General features: G+C 37.0%; 1 protein-coding gene across 1 annotated transcript; it reads right to left on the reverse strand.

The window, feature by feature from the left end:
• Window positions 1-14,610: 14,610 nt before the first annotated feature.
• Window positions 14,611-15,550, reverse strand: LOC125121081 (olfactory receptor 10AG1-like). Its single transcript, XM_047769389.1, is given in 2 exon segments — window positions 14,611-14,748; window positions 14,750-15,550. Coding segments are annotated over 2 exon segments (939 nt in total).
• Window positions 15,551-15,989: the final 439 nt, after the last annotated feature.

Consider the following 15,989-nt stretch of genomic DNA (forward strand, 5'->3'; position numbering starts at 1 on the left):
CATTTTTCCCCCAGCCTTTCTTCTGTTGCAAGATGAGTATCTAGACAAAGTTCTCAATGCTATTCAGCAGGATCTCCTTGTAAATCTATTCTAAGTGGTGTCTGATAAGCCCAAGCTCCCGATCCCTCCCACTCCCTCCATCTCCCATCAGGCAGCCACAAGTCTCTTCTCCAAGTCCATGATTTTCTTATCTGAGGAGATGTTCATTTGTGCTGGATATTAGGTTCCAGTTATAAGTGATATATGGTATTTGTCTTTGTCTTTCCGCCTCATTTCACTCAGTATGAGATTCTCTAGCTCCATCCATGTTGCTGCAAATGGCATTATGTCATTCTTTTTGATGGCTGAGTAGTATTCCATTGTGTATATATACCACCTCTTCTGAATCCAATCATCTGTCGATGGACACTTGGGTTGTTTCCATGTCCTGGCTATTGTGAATAGGGCTGCAATGAACATGCGGGTGCACGTGTCTCTTTTAAGTAGAGTTTTGTCCGGATATGTGCCCAGGAGTGGGACTGCAGGTTCATATGGAAGTTCTATGTATAGATTTCTAAGGTATCTCCAAACTGTTCTCCAGAGTGGCTGTACCAGTTTACATTCCCACCAACAGTGCAGGAGGGTTCCCTTTTCTCCACAGCCCTTCCAGCACTTGTTATTGGTGGATTTATTAATGATGGCCATTCTGACTGGTGTGAGGTGGTCTCTCATGGTAGTTTTGATTTGCATTTCTCTTATAATCAGCGATGTTGAGCATTTTCTCATGTGTTTGCTGGCCATCTGTATATCTTCTTTGGGGAAATGTGGCTTTGTAGTATTTCTTGAAGTCTGGGAGAGTTATGCCCCCTGCTTGGTTTTTGTTTCTCTGGATTGCTTTGGTGATTCTGGGTCTGTTGTTGTTCCATATAAATGTTTGGGTTGTTTGTTCTAGTTCTGTGAAAAATGTCCTGGGTAATTTGATAGGGATTGCATTGAATCTGTAGATTGCTTTGTGTAGTATGGCCATTTCTACAATATGGATTTTTCCAGTGCATGAACATGGACTATCCTTCCATTTCTTTCCATCTTCTTTGATTTCTTTGATTAAAGTTTTATAGTTCTCGGCATATAGGTCTTTTACCTCTTTGGTCATGTGTATTCCTATGTATTAGATTTTGTGAGGTGCAATTTTAAAAGGTATCGTATTTTTGTATTCCTTTTCTAATGTTTCATTGCTGGTATACAGAAATGCAACTGACTTCTGAATGTTAATCTTATATCCTGCTACTTTGCTGAATTTATTAATCAGTTCAAGTAGTTTTTGGGTTGAGTCCTTAGGGTTTTCTATGTATAGTATCATGACATCTGCATACAGTGACAGTTTGATCTCTTCTCTTCCTATATGGATGCCTTTTATTTCTTTGTTTTGTCTATCTGCTGTGGCTAGGACTTCCAAAACTATGTTGAAGAGCAGTGGTGAGAGTGGGCATCCCTGTCTTGTTCCAGATTGGAGTGAGAAGGCTTTCAGGTTTTCCCCATTGAGGATTATATTTGCTGTGGGTTTATCATAAATGGCTTTGATTATATTCAGGAATGTTCCCCCATACCCACTTTGGCGAGGGTCTTGATCATGAATGGATGTTGGACTTTGTCAAATGCTTTTTCTGCGTCTATTGAGATGATCATACGATTTTTGACTTTTCTTTTGTTAACGTGGTGTATGATGCTGATTGATTTGCGTATGTTGAACCATCCTTTATCCAGGGATGAACCCAACCTGGTCATGGTGTACGATTTTTTGGATATGTTGTTGGATTTGGTTGGCTAAGATTTTGTTGAGAATTTTTGCATCTATATTCATCAATGATATTGGGCGATAGTTTTCTTTTTTGGTGGTATCTCTGTCTGGTTTTGGAATGAAGGTGATGGTGGCATCATAAAATGTCTTTGGGAGTATTCCTTCTTCTTCAACCTTTTGAAGGAGTTTAATGGGGATGGGCACCAGTTCCTCTTTATATGTTTGATAAAATTCACCTGTGAAACCATCTGTTCCTGGACTTTTATTTGTAGAGAGTGTTTCTCTGACATCTTCCATTTCATTTCTAGTGATCGGTCTGTTCAGTTGGTCTGTTTCTTTTCGATTCTGTTTTGGCAGGCTGTAAGATTCTAGAAAATTCTCCATTTCTTCCAGATTGTCAAACTTGTTGCCATATAGTTGCTCATAGTATTCTCTTATGTTTTTTGTATTTCTGCAGTATCCGTTCTGATTTCTCCTTTTTCATTTCTAATTTTGGTTGAGTTCTTTCTTTCCGCTTCTTAGTGAGTCTGGCCAGGGTGTTGTCAATTTTGTTTACCTTTTCAAAGAACTAGCTCTTGGTTTTATCAATTTTCTGTATTGTTTTTTTGAATCTCTATATTATTGATTTTTCTTTGATCTTTGTAATTTCCTTCCTTCTGCTGACTTTAGGTCTGTTATGTTCTTTTTTGTCTAATTCGTTTAGGTGGAGGGTTATGTTGTCAATTTGGGATCTTCTTCTTTGAGAAAGGCCTGTATTGCTATAAATTTCTCTCTGAGCACTGCTTTCACAGCATCCCATAGATTTTGAGAGGTTGTGTCTTATCATTTGTTTCAAGGTATTTTTTAATTTCCTTCTTGATTTCCTCATTGACCCATTGGATTTTTATTAGCATGTTGTTTAGTCTCCATGCAGTAGGTTTTTTCTCATTTCTTTTCCCGTGGTTGATTTCTACTTTCATGGCATTGTGGTGAGAGAAGTTACTTGAGATAACGTCTATGCTCCTAAATTTATTGAGGTTAGTTTTGTGTCCCAATATGTGGTAGATTCTTGAGAATGTTCTATGTGCTCTTGAGAAGAATATGTATTCTGATTTTTTTGGATGTAGTGTTCTGAAGATGTCAATTAAGTCTAACTTTTCTATTGTTTCCTTTAGGATCTCTGTTTCTTTATTGGTTTTCTGTCTAGAGGATCTGTCCATTGATGTGAGAGGGGTATTAAAGTCTCCTACTATGATTGTATTCTCATCAATATCTCCCTTTATGTCTGTTAATATTTGTTGTATGTATCTGGGTGCTCCTGTATTTGGGGCATATGTGTTGACGATAGTAACATCCTCTCCTTGGATGGATCCCTTAATCATTAAATAGTGTTCTTCTTTGTCATTCTTTATGTCTTTTATGTAAAGTCTCTTTTGTCTGATATGAATGTTGCAACTCCTGCTTTTCTGTCATGTCTATTGGCATGAAATACTTTTCCCCACCCTTTCTCTTTCAAACTCTATGTATCCTTTGTCCTAAGGTGAGATTCTTGAAGGCAGCATATTGACGGTTTTTGCCTTTTTGTCCACTCAGCCTCTCTGTGTCTTTTGATTGGGGCATTCAGTCCATTGATATTTAAGGTGACAATTGATAGATGATTATTTTTTGTTATTTTGATCTTCTTGTTCCAGTTGATTCTATGGTTCTCCATTCTTCCTTTCTTTTTTTTTGGTTGGAAGTTCTCCTGTTATTATCTGCTTGAATTTTTTTTTGTTCATTTTTTGCAAATGCATTGTTTGGTTTTGGCTTGTGGTTGCCCTGTTTTTTAAGTATGCTAACCCCTTCCTATAATTGTGTGTTTAGCCTGGTGGTCCTATAGGTTCAAACACTTCATTACTATCTTAAAATTAAGAAGAGAAACATACAAACAAGCAAACAAAAATAGTGTATTTATTTCCTAACATCCCTTGCCCACATTTTATGATTTTGATGATTTTTTTTTCTTTTTATTTTATTTTGTTTGAAACATTTTAATGATTAAATCTGTATGCTGGACTTATTTGAGTGACTGCTCTCTGATTGTGCTTTCCTCCATCATATTTCTTCCTCTTCTTTTTTTTTTTTTCCTTTTCTTCCCTTTCCTTCCTTCATTTCTTTTTGGTTTAGAGAAGCCCTTTCATTATTTCTTTTAGCCTGGGTTTTGTTTTGCTCTATTCTTTTAGGTTTTGTTTCTTGGAAAAAAATATTTCCCCTTCTATTTTAAATAATATTCTTGCTGGATAGACTATTCTAGGTTGCATATGTTTTTTCCTTTTAGCTCTTTAAATATCTCTTGCCATTCCCTGCTGTCCTGTAGTGTTTCTGTAGAGAAATCAGCTGATAACCTTCTGGGGGTTCCCTTTTAGGTAACATTCTGCTTTTCTCTTGCTGCCGTTAGGATCCTCACTTTATCACTAACTTTTGCCATTTTTATATATTGTGTTTTGGTGTGGGTCTATTTGGGTTCAATTTGTTTGGGTCCCTCTGTGCTTCCTGTATCTTGAACTCAGGATCCTTTAGATTTGGGAAGTTTCCAGCGATAATTTCTTCAAATATATTTTCCATCCCCTCATCTTTTTCTACTTCTTCTGGAATTCCTATTATATGTAGATTGGCCTGCTTTATATTATCCCATAGGTCTCTTATATTGCTTTCCTGTTTTTTGATTTCGTTTTCTGTCTTCTGACCTGATTGGGTGATTTCCATTATTCCATCTTCCATATCACTGATTCGTTCTTCTGCATTATTCATTCTGGTTCTTGCTGCCAGTAGTTCAGTTTGCACCTCTGCAAATGAATGTTCTACTTTTTCTTGGGTCCACCTTATATTTTCTAGTTCCTTTCTGAGGGCATCTGCATTACTGCTCATATCTTCTCTTAATTCCTTCAGTATTTTCACTATTTCTCTTTTGAACTCCAGGTGTATCAGACTGCAGAGATCTGTTTCATTGTTGACTGTTTTAGGTGAGTTCTCCTGTTGGTCTGACTAGGGGTGGTTTCTCAGCTTCTTCATCTTGCTTGTTGTTTTCTTTTTCCTGGTGGAGTTGTACTCTCCATGACCAGGCAGTGTTTGCCTTCTCACTGCCATGGAATGGTTCCTGAGGGCTGGTATTGTTGGTCAGTCTTTTTTGAGGCAGTGTGGCTTTTCTGGAATGTTGATGGGGCTAACAGTGTTTCTTTGAAGCAAAGGAGGACTTCCTGAGGGCAGACAGGACTGGGAGGTCCACACCAAGATGGTAGCAGATTTCACTTGGTCAGGCAGAGCTTTCTGTGGTGTTTTTAGGCTGTGGGGTTCTTGCAGGGGGTTGGCATGTTGGGCATGTATTCCTCAGGTGTGCCCTCCCCCCAAGGGCTAGAGTAGGTATCTGGGCCACTGCTAACCCAAGAGGCTCTTCCCCTGGGCAGCTCAACTCCGAAGGACTGTTTGAGAATCAGGCAGTACTTTTCATGTCCCAGCCAGCGCTTGTTGTAACTTTTCTGGGCTGCAGTGGGTCCTGCCAGGAGCTGTTATTGTGCAAGTGTTCTGTGAGAGTGTGGCACTCCCTGAGAGCTGGGGCGGCTAGGTGGGCTGCTGTGAACTCAAGAGGCCCTTCCCCAGGTCAGGCTAACTCGGAAAGACTGTCTGAGAATTATGCAGATCTTTTCAGGGCCCAGCCAGGCTTGTTGTAACTTTTCTGGGCTGCAAGAGGTACTGCATGGAGCTGGCAGTCCTGTGCATCTGTGCCACAAGAGTGCAGCACCCCTGAGAGCTGGGTTGTCTACCTGGGCTGTTGCAAACGCAAGTGGCTCTTTCCCAAGGCAGCCCGACTCAGAAAGACTGTCTGCGAATTAGGCAGATCTTTTCATGGCCTGGCCAAGCTTGTTCTAGCTTTTCTGGGCTGCAGGCCTTTTCTTGGGGGCTGGCGGTGTTTGGTGCTGCTCTGTGGGGGTGTAGCCCCTCCAAAGGGCAAGCAGGCCAGTGCAGGAAGAGCCCCTGCAGTGGTAGGTTTCAGGCAATTGTTGAGGCCAACCCTCCCAGATGGCAGGCAGCCCCAGGTCCAGCGAGTGCCTAGGGGGTGGCGGGGTTGGGGGGTGGGGATGCACTGGGAAGCACAGCTTTCTGATAGCTAGGGGGCCAGTAAGCTTGCTGTGGCGTGGGGGGTATTCTATGGGGACCCACCCCTTCTTCCCTCCCCTCCCCAGCACGGGCGCAGACCAGGCTCTTCTCCCAGGTCCCCCCTTATGTGGCTTTCCACTTCCCCGTCCCTAGAGTATTGCTCCTTTCCCCTGCGACTGCTTTGCTTTCTGGTCTCCCAGGCAGTCTCTGCCCCGTCAAACTTGACAGACCATTTTCTAGACCTCCCAAGCAGTCTCTGCTCCACCACACCCCACCCCCAGGCCTTTTCCAAGGACTAACCTCCAGAACCGAGGTCTCAGAGCCCAGCCCCCACCCAGGCGTCTAAATTTTTGGTGACTGTGCCCACAGTTCAAATAATCCGTTTGGTTCTCGATCTGCTTTTCAGAACTCTGACTTACTGCTACACTCTTTTCTGCCTCTGGAGATTCCTCCAGTTCGTTTGATCTTCCCCCCGAGTAGGTGACTTTCCAGGGTGCAGGATCCCTTTCTCCTCCACAGTTCCCTTTCAGGAGTGCCTGTCCAGCTTGGATTCACCTTCTCTCACTCTCCTCTTTTCTCTTGTTTTACCTAGTAATATCACAGAATTCTTGCCGTTATTGGAGTTTAGGTTCTTCTACCAGTGATTGGCTGCTGTTCTGTGCAAGTCATTTATCCTGTAGATGTGTTTTTTTGTTGTTGTTTTTTTTTGTGGGAGAGGGCGAGCATGTCCTCCTACTCTTCTGCCATTTGTCTCTCCAGCACATTCTTTTTTAACCATAAGAGCTGGTGACAGGAGTTCCCATCGTTGCACAGTGGTTAACGAATCCAACTAGGAACCATGAGGTTGCAGGTTCGATCCCTGCCCTTGTTCAGTGGGTTAATCCTGCGTTGCCGTGAGCTGTGGTGTAGGTCCCAGACATGGCTCGACTCCCACACTGCTGTGGTTCTGGTGTAGGCTGGCAGCTACAGCTCCAATTAGACCCCTAGCCTGGGAACCTGCATATGCTGTGGGAGTGGCCCAGAATGGCAAAGAGCCAAAAAAAAAAAAAAAAAAAAGAGCTGGTGATATATCATGGTTCCTTAGAGATCTGTTGCTTGCGTATAAGAAGTATCTATTACATAAGCATGCAATATTAAAAACGAAAAAGTTCTTTAGTCACTGTGAACAGGGAAACAGCACAAGCAACTTTCATTATTTTCCTTAACCACAATAAATACAGATTTATTGTTTGCTTTTTTTTTTGATTACCCAGAAAACACAGGTTCATAGTATTCAAGAGTAAAATTTCTTTTAAATAAAGAACAAATGGAAAATTTTACTCTGAGCTCTCCACAATGGCATCATTGATTATATTTATATTTGTAATTTTCTGGAGTTCCTGGTGTGGTAATGAACCCAGATAATATCCATGAGGATGCAGGTTTGATCCCTGGCCTCGCTCACTGGCTCAAGCATCCTGCATTGCCATGAGCTGCGGTGTAGGTCACAGAAATGGCTGGGTTCCCATTTGCTGTGGCTGTTGCTAGGCTGGCAGCTACAGCTCCAATTTGACCTTTAGCCTGGAAACTTCTGTATGCCACGGGTACAGACTTATAAAGAAAAACAAAGAAGAAAGAAAACACAGTCTCATAGTATTCAACAGCAAAATTTCTGTTAAACAAGAAAAAAGAAAATGGAAAAATTTACTCTGAGATATCCACAATGACATCATTGATTATATTCACATTCATGATTTTCAACCTGTGTATGTGCATGTGTGTGGAGCACAGGTTTGTGTTTGATATCCCTAGTTTTTATACCAGATGCTTAGCTTTAAATATAATATATTAAAATATATATTATAGTTATATAAATGAGTATATATAATCAATATGTATATGTGATGTAGTTACATGACACATATTAATAGCAGTTTTTAATTTTAAATTATACAATTATTTATAGATATGACAGCTATAAAATGACAAATATACCAATCCCTTATAAAAGTCTCCAGGAAAAAAATTGTATGTATTATATTTTTAAATCTTGCAAATTGTCTTGTAACTTTTCTCCATGCTCTTCTGATTATATGCAAACACTTTAATAGTAATATTAGATTAATTATGCCCTATGATTTTAGTATATGGAAATATTTAATTAAAAATATACATAAATTGTGCCTAACATTCACTAGTGTATTAGCTTACCACTGAAAGATGCTCTTTCTCTAAGAAATGTTTTCTCCAGAGAGTTATCTCTAGGCCAAAAGAGAATGCATGCTTTTTCTTTAAAACCTCTTGCAACATAGAGTTCCCATCATGGCTCAGTGGTAATGAACCTGACTATTATCCATGAGGATGCACGTTCAATCCTTGGCCCCACTCAGTGGGTTAATGATCTGGCATTGCTTAGTTATCTGTAGTGTAGGTCACAGATGTGGCTTGGATCCCATGTTGCTGTGGCTGTGGTGTAGGCTGGTAGCAATAGCTCTGATTCAATTCTGAGCTTGGGAACCTACACATGCCACAGCTATGGGTGCAGCCCTCCAAATACAATAAACCCAAATAAAATAAAATAAAACCTTTCACAAAATGATTTTTTTAAATGGTAGTCACAACTACGTGGAAATGAATGATACAGCTTCCAACATGAAAAATAGCAGAGTCTATTTTACAATTAATGATGTCATCTCTTGTCAAAGATTTTACTGAGAACAGACATTGCACAGTGAAGTTAAAGAACTACACATAGAATGTTTTACTGTTTACTGACACATATTAATATCTATATATTGATAACATATAAAGGGAGATAGATGTTTCTTAAAAATAAGAGTAATATTTAATTTGAAAATAATTATCATTGTACACACTAGAAGCATAATTGATAACAACTAACTGTCTGCTGAAATTTCAATACCAAAATATCAGAAATCAATCTCTGTAAACTTAACTCCATTTTTAATAAAGTAAATTATTTATATAACAATTTTCAGTGTCATTATGATATCCTTGCTCCCTAGAATTTTTACCTTGGGGTTAAGAGAAGAAAATTCAGGTAAAAAGCATTCAAATGGAAATGAGAATTCATCATCCAATACCAAGATGGCATAACAAACCTGCAAATTAGAAACTTTTAAATTAGTGTTACTGGCACAGCATGATAGACTTTGAGGAAAATTATACATTTTTTTATTAATATATTACTTCATACTATAATAGGAAAACTTTAAATGATGCCCAGACTTAAATATAGTACAAAGTGAAATAATGAAAAGCATTCTAAACTGAATATTGTATAATTTGAACATTTGTTGGTGAAGTGAGGAAAGTTTAACTTTGGCTCAAAATTAAAATGCAAGACACAAGAATTGAAAAAAAATTGACTACAATATATATTTTTGACTGGGTCACTTTGCTGTACAACAAAAATTGGTACAGCATTGTAAATCAGTGATACTTTAATTAAAAAGTAAAAAAGAAAAAAAAAAAGAAAAAAAATGACTACATGAAAGTTAGTAATTCTACCTCATGGAAAAAAATACAAACCAAAGATAAAGTTAAACTAGCACTGATGAAGTTGTAAAACAGATATTTTGCCATTTTTCATTGTGAATAACTTGTTTTAATATATCAAGGAAGGGTCCAAACAAAATCAGAAAAATAGGAATTTCCCATCATGGCTCAGGGGAAACGAAGATGACTAGAATCCATGAGGACGCAGGTTCAATCTCGCCTTGCTCAGTGTGTTAAGTATCTGGGGTTTTTGTGTACTGTGGTGTAGTTTGCAGACACAGCTTGGATCTGGCATTGCTGTTGCTGTGGTATAGGATGGCAGCTGCAGCTCTGATTCAACCCCTAGACTGGGAACTTCCATGTGCCACAGATGCAGCCCTAAAAACAAGCAAGCAAGCAAGCAAGCAAGGAAGGGAGAAAGAAAAAGAAAATTAGAAAAATAGAACAAACAGATGAAAAGGGAGGGAAATAATCTTTTAAACATATGGGAAGTTACTTAACTCACTCATGAAAAAAGAATAAAACTTAAACCGTATAAGCTCAGTTGTTAATATATCTGACAATCTCTTTGTAGTCTCCTGGGAAAACACATTTGCATACTGACAGGGAGAGTGCAAATCCACAGGCCAATTAGCAAGGAAGGGGCATTGAGCAATACCCCTGAATCAATAAAATTTGTACCCCTGAGTTTATAAAATTTATAAATTTTGCATTTGTCAGCATTGATTTTACTTGCAAAAGACTGTAAGCCAACCAAGCATAAATGATCCTGTGAGCTATCTCTGATTAATGAGACATTTTGATATTGTCATCTATTCTTTTTTCCTCTAAAGCTATATGATGCCCTCCAAATAAGAGTTTTATAATTTATCCAAATGTATCTAGCAGTTTCATTAGGAAGAGTGGTTTGCTGCGATCACAATCAGAAATAGAACTTATTTCATTATTTGTTTTGAATGTTGGAAACTATACATGGCTTCTTTTCAAGTATCTCCATTTAAGGCTGATTCATTTATTTATCTAGAATTATAGAATAGCATCACCAGTGCTGGATCATGTTTTTTCAATGGGTGAGTATTTATTTTAAGGAAAAGGAAAATTTATTTAACTGGTAGCATGAAATGGAAGCATCACATTAAAAGGAAAAAGAGTATTAGATTTATTTTCATTATAAGCATGATGTGTTCATTAAAAAGTAGGTATATATAGAAAACTAAAATAAAACTATCTCTCATGTGCAAACACTTTTTGTATTTTCTTCCATTTATTGTAGGCATATTTTTGTTTTATTTAAATCCTATGCCCTACCAAAAAAATGTATGAATTGTCAGATACGTATAACATTATGAAGCAAACACCTTTGTAACCACCACACAAGTCAGCTATGGAAAAATATGGAGGTTACAGATGCCCCCATACATTCATCTTTCCAATAAGTCATTAAATGAGCAGGTATCCTTAAATAATGTCTTTTAAGCTTTTCTAAAGAGGCATAAATAATATTAATGACAGCTTATGCTCAACAATATGTTTCATTCATGTTTTTTGTAATTGTGTTTTGTTCCATTTGATCACTCCCTGCTTTTCCTTAGTATAAAATAATCAGAATCATTTTTTCCATACTAGTAGGACAGTTAGTTAGTATTCTGAATAACACTAAGATAAACATTCTTGATAGTATCTCCCTAACACACAGGTGAATGCAATCCTCCTGGATGCATATCTAGGAGCAAAATTTTTGTGATGAGTGTACGTTGTTTTTTAATTTGGACACCAATTCATGTGCCAGCCTCATAGGAGTGTTCCTATGGCTTCACGTTTCACATACTTTCTATAGTTGGTCCATTTGAATTTTTATGGTACAGATAGATATATGATGGATTTCATTTGGTTATTATTTAAATTTTCCTGGCTACTAATGAGTTATTTTCTTTTGTTTTCTGGCCATTTGGATTATAATTCTGTAGTTTCTTGTCAACTTTCCATCTGAGTTTTCTGAGTTTTGATCTGGAACACTTACTAATGATGCATCTAACTCCTTTCTGCTGAAAATTTTCACTCTGAATGGTTTCCTTTATTATGAACATGACCTAATTAACGCAATTTGAGCAATCACTGTTTCTCCTTACAGTTAATAATCTGTGCAATATTTTTTCATACCAATGTCATGAAGATAACATATCTTATTATCTAAAGCTTACATATGTTGCATTCATATCAGATTTACAAAGTGGAATTCTGGAATTCTGTAATCCTTTTTTCTCAGAAATGATATGATTATAGGTCAAGTTCTCTCTTTTATTTAAATACACTTGATTCTAATTAAATTAGTACAGTTTGTGAAAGGATCACCTTTTCTACATTTTTTTTGGCAGTATTCCCTTTTACATATGCAAGTGTGTGCATGTGTTGGGTATGTGTTGTGCTCTCTACTATATATCACTCCTGTCCTTGTCAATTGTTGAGTTATATCTCAATGTTTGAATTCCACACTATTATACTAAGGAATGTTGTCCAATAAAGTAGGTTCTGTCAATTTACTGTTCTTCAAGTGTGCCTTGGCTGTAATTACTGTATTTGTTTTCACGACAGTTTTGGAATCAGCCTAAATTATAAATATACACTTCCCCACCCTTCACCTCACCCTCCCACACACTGATGGAATTTTATTTTATGCTATTGAATTTCTATTTAACTGAGTTGATTTGTATTGGGGAAAACTGACAGCTTTTCAATATTGAGTTTTCTAGTACATGAACGTGTTATAGGATCCATTTACTTCTTTATCTTAAATTTCTCTCAGATTATTTTCTGATTCACTGTGAACTTCCTGCAGTTTTTTTAAATCATCATTACTTTTAATATTTTGATATATTCCTATTTAAAAAGTATTATTTCTTTTTTATTGTTTTGTCTTTCTGCCTTTTCTAGGGCCAAACCCTTGGCATATGGAGGTTCCCAGGCTAGGGGTTTAATCGGAGCTTTAGCTGCCTGCCTACACCACAGCCACAGCGACACCAGATCCCAGTCGCGTCTGTGACCTACACCAGAGCTCATGGCCATAATGGATCCTTAACCCACTGAGCAAGGTCATGGACTGAACCCACAACTTCATGGATCCTGGTTGGATTTGTTAATCACTGAACCATGATGGGAACTCCTTAAATAGTATTCTTAATGTCCTCTTATTTTTGCTTCTTTTATATGGAAATAAATTGATTTTGTTTGTTGGCTCTGCATCCGGAATTCATTAGTCCAATGATATTTTCCATATGTACATTAGTAATGTCTTCCAATAATTAGGTTAATATCTACTTTTCCATTGATCATCTTTATATTATTTTCTCTGTGTAGGCTAATCTCTAGTAAAATGTTGAATAAATACTATAACAGAGAAAATCACTTTCTTGGTCCAAATTGCAGAAAGACCTTTCAATATTTTTAACTTAATTATATTTATCAACCCTATAGGTGTGATAAAGAAAGGTACTTCAGTATCACTCTTGATGGAAAATGTTCTTTAACCTGTTACTCCCCAAACTAGGTTGAACAACATTTTCATATTGCAAATTTACTGTGAATCACTGTACTGTAGATGACATTTTATAATTTTATGCTAAATTAAATTTTAGCAATAAAGTTTATTAATTTATCTAATTATTCAATGGTTTATTCTCCATGAATATGCAAATTATATAAGAACCAGGTTTTTTATTTTCTGTAATGCATCATTATAACCACATGATATAGTAGGCCAATGCTATTTTAGACATTAAAACCAAACCTGTTACCTTATGAATACTCCTTAGTGACCACATTCAATGCTACACTGGACAAAATAACCATGCAGCTGATCCCTGCCTCAATTCCTGGATATCTATGAGATACAATGAAATGGTATTGTTCTAAGCCACAAACTTTGGAGGTAATTTGTTAAGTAGTGCTAGAAAACTGAAATAGGACACTTCCAAATTGTTACAAAGCCAACTTTTGAAACTTTACTTCTATTATTCTTCAAGATGGGTAATATGTTATTAACACAATTGTCATCTGTCACTGTCATCTGAACATTATCTCCTTTTGAATGATTACCTTAATTTTTGCATGTGTTTTTTAGACACCTTTCTTGATGCCATGACACTACTTGAACAAAAGAACTAACTGGTGGATAAATTATGGCTTTGTGAAAAAAATAAATCATTTAAACACATATTAAAGGAAAGACAGATTTTAAAGAAAAATTAAAATAATAAACCTTACGCAGATTGCATCATTTCCAAACCGGTTTGACTGAAAATGGGTCCAATGGATTGCCTTTATATCAACTTGGAAACATCTGAAGAAATACAGGACTCTTTTTTTTTAATGGTAAATTTTTTGTTTTTGTTTTTTAATGATTCTATATAATTTCAATTATATAATCTACCAGAAGAATAAAAAATAAGTCAAGAAACCTTAGACAATGGGTGAATCTATATGGGGACAAAATAGTTCAATCCCATACATAATATATCACTAGAAGCAAACATGCTTTCATATTTTTTGCATTAGTAAAAATTAAAGTGACAAATTATTGAGATGCCGGAAGCATTATTTAGCCAAGCAGACAAAGTAAGTCTACAAAGATGAATTCAGAGATAAGTAGAGGGTAAGAATTGTATTATCACACCACCACATTTTAAGGATTCTTATGCAGACTTTCTATTTTTAACCTTTACTTAGATGTGCTATAAATCATAAAGAATTAAATTGAGTTTTTTGAAAGGTAAAAATGTCTAAAATTATAATCACATAGATATTTATCAAATGCTCTCCAAAGGCTTATCATTTTATTATCTAAAAATCATTAAAAGAAAAAAGTGAATGACAGTTATATAAGAGGGGAAGTATTAAAATCCATTGTGGTATAGGAGAGGTATATGACATCAATTCCTATGTAAGAAATATAAATTTTCTCATAAAAAAGATTCCAATCACCAATAAATTTGTGAACTGAATACAAGATTTCCAAATACATAGTTTCTTATCAGCAAGACACCCTGTGCATAAAATCCTGATATCATAAAATTCAGCATAAAACATTAAGCTCAGGAATAAGTAAATATAATAAATGATAGCAAAGAGTGAAAAGAAAACTGAACAGTATTTTCTGATTATACAATAGCAGAATGAAATAAGAAAACAAAAATTGAGTTGAAATCAAGCAGACGATGAAATAAACATTAAGGTACCAATTTCCTCAAGGCCGTCAAGACATCCTTATTTCTCAGACTGTATATCAGGGGGTTAAACATTGGGGTGACAAGAGTGTAGAAAAGAGAGAGAAACTTGTCCATTCTGGATGAATGTTTGGATTTAGGTCCGTAAGTATGCAATGACTGCAGTTCCAAAGAATAAAGTCACAACCATGACATGTGAAGAGCAAGTGGAGAAGGCCTTTGCTTTTCCTGCTGCTGATGGCAACTTCAGGATGGTGGAGGCGATCTGACTGTAGGACCCAAGTATCAACAGAAAAGGGATCATAATAAACACCACAGCAATTGTGAAGAGCAGCATCTCACTCAGAAAAGTGTCTCCACAGGCCAGCTTGAGTATTGGGGCGATGTCACAGAAGAAGTGGTTGATTTGGCTGGATCTACGAAAGGGCAGAGAGAAAATCTGGCATGTCTGACCTATCTCAATCGGAGCACTAGTGATCCAGCAGGCAGCCACCAGCTGGACACAGGCCTTGTGGTTCATGACTAGAGGATAGTGCAAAGGGTTACAAATGGCCACATAGCGGTCATAGGCCATCACTGTAAGAAGGAGGCACTCTATGTTTCCAAATGTGAAAACAAAACTCATTTGTGTGGCACAGGCAAACAGAGAAATGTGTCTTTTCTGAGTCCAAAGGTTTACAAGCATTCTGGGGAGAGTGACCGATACATAACAGATTTCCAAGAGGGAAAAATTACTGAGGAAAAAATACATAGGTGTCTGGAGAGCTTTGTCAGTCCCGATTATGAAAATGATGATGCCATTTCCCATCAGAGTTATCACATAAACAAAGAAAAATGTCACAAAAAGAAACATTTGGAGATTGGGAATATCAGAGAACCCAAGAAGAACAAATTCCATTATTGAAGTGAGATTTACATCCACGAGGTCTTTTTGGTGGTCCATCTGTGAAAGCAGTGCAATTAGACCTTAACCTTTGTAGATCTTTTTTCTAATTCTAAAAATTTAGAGGATTTTGGGGAATCTGCACATATGACTCTATCTTCAACTATTTCACTGCATTTTATATCCTGATCTCAAAGACCACAATTGAGATCCAGTGGAGAACACATGTTAAATTCTAAATGTATATACATATTTAATATCTAACACTAGGCTCGACATCAGATGAAAGTGATGTTTGAGAATGCTACATTTTTATTTTTCGTCTTTTTGGGACACAGAAAAATTAGTCCATTTTACTACTCATGTTAGCACATGATGTTCTGAGGCAGAAACATTTGTATCACATTTTTTCAGTGGTTGAGCACCGCCAAATTTTGAAATGGTAGTTTTTGATAATTTCTCAACTCTTCCATGGATGCTTTTAGTGTACACAGCATTT

This window comes from Phacochoerus africanus, chromosome 2, assembly GCF_016906955.1.
Source record: "Phacochoerus africanus isolate WHEZ1 chromosome 2, ROS_Pafr_v1, whole genome shotgun sequence".
Classification (NCBI taxonomy): domain Eukaryota; kingdom Metazoa; phylum Chordata; class Mammalia; order Artiodactyla; family Suidae; genus Phacochoerus; species Phacochoerus africanus.